At 68.4% G+C, this 3,349-nt stretch overlaps 1 protein-coding gene across 1 annotated transcript; it reads right to left on the bottom strand.

Moving 5' to 3' along the window:
* NIPSNAP1 (nipsnap homolog 1) lies at positions 1-1,932 on the bottom strand (the record flags this gene model as incomplete). The annotated part of the gene is made up of 9 exons (XM_039725820.1): positions 1-327; positions 414-497; positions 579-673; positions 772-803; positions 930-1,070; positions 1,147-1,217; positions 1,303-1,397; positions 1,628-1,673; positions 1,788-1,932. Coding segments are annotated over 9 exons (774 nt in total), but the record flags the coding sequence as incomplete, so codon positions are not given.
* Between the last annotated feature and the right edge of the window lie 1,417 nt (positions 1,933-3,349).

Here is a 3,349-nt window from a genome sequence, read left to right as displayed (position 1 = left end):
TTTAGCATATTAAATATTTAATTGGCAGCAAAGGCACCCGCTGGGCTCATCAGGAGCAATTAAGCCCCCCCACCTCCACGGCCCCCCCAGCAGCACCACAGGATGGGGGGCTCCCACCTTCCCCTCCCGGCTCTCAGCCCCCCCAGGGCACCCCAAAATGGGGTGGGGGCAGAGCTGGGAGCCAGGGGGAGCAGAACCCCCCAGCAGAGCCAGGGCAGGGAGCCCCTGGGGGTGCAGGGAGCCCCCCCGGCACGGCCCCAAATCACTGCAGGGGGGAGATCTTCAGGGGAATCATTATCCGGGATTCCATGGTCCGGATCAGCGGCACTGGGGGAGCAAAGCACACGGAGGTGAGCCCAGGGGGTCCCCAGCATGGCCAGGGGGTCCCCCCAAAGCGGGGGGGTCCCACTCACCGGTGTAATAAACGTTCTCATCCCAGCCCCGCTTCCTCCAGGCCGCATTCCTGGTCTCCTCCCGGGACTGCAGGTCCCTGTAGGCTGTGGGGAGAGGATGGGGGGCACCCTGAGCCCCCCAGCGCAGCCCCCAGGCCGGGGCACCCCCGGGGGGACCCCCCTTACCCCAGAGGTGGTGCACCACGTAGAGCTCCCCGATCTGGGAGAAGAACCCCCCGACTGCCTCCTGGTTCTCCTGGCGGTACTTGATGGCCCGAGCCCTGCATGAGGCAGGGGACACGTGGGGGGCTGCCCCAGGGGTCCCCCCTTCTCCACAGGGAGCTTTTCCCACCCGGGACCCCTCCTTGGGGTGCCTTACCAGTTGTTGCCCCACTCGATCATGGTGCCTGGCTGGAAACAGGGCAGGAAAACCAGTCAGAACCCCCCTGCCCACCCAGCTTGGGGTCTCCTCACCCAGGAGCTGCCCCCCAAAACCGGGGTACGCCAGCCTGAAGCCCCCCTGAGGCTGATGCCCACCTTCAGCTTGTAGGTCCTGAGCTCGTAGATGTTGGGTCCCTGGCGGGGCTGGGGCTCATTCCAGAAGCTGAACTCCAGGAGCAGCTGGTTCCTGCGGGACAGCAGCATGCGGCTCCTCTCCTTGCGGAACTCCAGGTACTCCTGGGGGCACAGCCCGGCCGGGGGTCAGGGGGGGTGACACGGGGCCGTGGGGCACGGGGGGCTCGCCCCGGGGTACCTTGTTCTGCCTGAGCTTGTTCATGCAGTCCATGAGCGCCGGGTACCCGCCCGAGAAGCGCCACAGGTGCACTGCAAAGAGGGCTTTGGGGTGGGCAAGGGGAGCAGCGCCCCAAAACCCCAGCAGAGCCTGTGCCCGCGGCAGCAGAGGCCTCACCTGCCTGGTCCTGCTCGCCGTACCACGTGTTCCAGTTGCCCACCAGGTCACAGGGGTAGTCGGGGTCCGAGTGGAGCTTGGGCAGCACCTCCTCTCTGTGGGGGCACACAGGGGAGGGCAGCGCCCCAAAACCCTCCCAGGGCCCCTCTTTGCCCTCCCAAACAGGACCTGGCACAGCCCGGGGGACGCATCCATTTCACAGGGAGGGAAACTGAGGCACAGAACTGGGACACAGATCGCTCCAGGAGCCCTCCCAGCCCTGTCAGTCCAGAGCAGCACCCCAACACCCCGCTGGGACGCCGGGAAGGCCCCTCAGTGTGCTCACGTCAGCTTGTTGTAGGCTTCCAGGCATTCCGGCTTCACGTTGTGGACTGCAGGGACAGGAGAGAGGGGCTGGGAAGGGGGCAAGGACCCGGGAGCGGGGTGCCAGCGGTGGGCAGGGGGAGCAGCCCAGCTGCGCTGCCCTCCCCGGCACCAGCACTCACACTGGATCTTGTACAGGTTGCTGGTCTCCTTCTTGGACAGGAGGTTGGAATGGGCGTCCTTGCGGGGATCCACCTTGTGCACGAAGAGGGAGCGGAACCAGCTGCCCTCCACGTCCCGGGAGTACCCCCTGCGGGACAGCGGGCATCACCGGGAACGGCCGGGAGCTACCGGGAACACCGGGAACCACCGGGAATCCACCGGGAACGGCTGGGAGCCACCGGGAACACCGGGAACACCGGGAACGGCCGGGAACCACCGGGAACACCGGGAATGGCCAGGAACCACCGGGAACGGCCGGGAATGGCCAGGAGCCACCGGGAACACCGGGAATGGCCGGGAATCACTGGGAATGGCCGGGAACGGCCGGGAGCCACCGGGAACACCGGGAACGGCCAGGAATGGCCGGGAACCACCAGGAATGGCGGGAACGGCCGGGAGCCACCGGGAACACCGGGAACGGCTGGGAATGGCCAGGAACCATCGGGAACGGCTGGGAACGGCCAGGAGTCACCGGGAACAGCTGGGAGCCACCAGGAACCACTGGGAACCACCGGGAACCACCGGGAATGGCCAGGAGCCACCGGGAACGGCCGGGAATGGCCAGGAGCCACCGGGAACACCGGGAATGGCCGGGAATCACTGGGAATGGCCAGGAATGGCCGGGAACCACCGGGAATGGCCAGGAGCCACCGGGAACGGCCGGGAGCCACCAGGAACCACTGGGAACCACCGGGAATGGCCAGGAACCACCGGGAACGGCCAGGAGTCACCGGGAACAGCCGGGAGCCACTGGGAACCACTGGGAACCACCGGGAATGGCCAGGAACCACCAGGAACGGCCGCGAATCGCTGGGAATCACCAGGAATGGCCGGGAATGGCCAGCAAAGTGGGATCCAGAGGCCTCACTGCCAGTCCTGCGGGCAGCTGCCTGCACTGCCCGGCTTGCAGGGAGCTCCTCGGTGCACACCGGGAGCCCTGTGCCCGGTCTGGGCTGGCTCTGTCCCCAGTTCCAGTCTGTCCCCCTGGATCCAGAGGGTTTGGCCGTGCTGCCCAGCAGAGCAGGGACACTGGTGTGGGGGTGTAGGATAAGGGGAGCCCCCCATGGGAGCCCCCCCGGCCGCACTGCAGTGGCAGTGACCCCCCCATGGGCAGGGGACAGCCCCCACAGGACCCCTGTACCCAGGGGCTGCCCCAGAGCTGGTGACCCTTCCACGGGAAAGGGGACAAGGGGACGTGGGGCGATGGGAGCAGCCCCCCAGCCTGTCCCGGGGGTTCCCCCCAGCCCCAGCGCGGCCCCAGTGCCCGGAGCAGGTCGGGCAGTGGCGGGGGGGGAACGGGGCCCCTCGGCCCCGGGTCCGAGCTGCGGCCAGACCTTTGTCCCCAGCGAGGCAACGACCGTGGGGCCGCTCCGGGGGCCGCCCGCCGGCTCCGGGAGGGCAGCGGGGTGCGGGGAGAGCTCGGGGGTCCCCGCCCGGGGGGATGCGGGGTGCAGGGGGGATGCGGGGTGCAGGGGGGGATCAGGAAGCCCAGGGGAGCGGGGTGCGGGAGTATAAGAGGCAT

The sequence above is a fragment of the Passer montanus genome, unplaced genomic scaffold (assembly GCF_014805655.1).
Source record: "Passer montanus isolate IOZ18808 unplaced genomic scaffold, ASM1480565v1 scaffold57, whole genome shotgun sequence".
Taxonomy (NCBI): domain Eukaryota; kingdom Metazoa; phylum Chordata; class Aves; order Passeriformes; family Passeridae; genus Passer; species Passer montanus.
The sequence above is the reverse complement of the archived record's forward strand: the minus strand, read 5'-3'. Positions and strand labels throughout refer to the sequence as shown.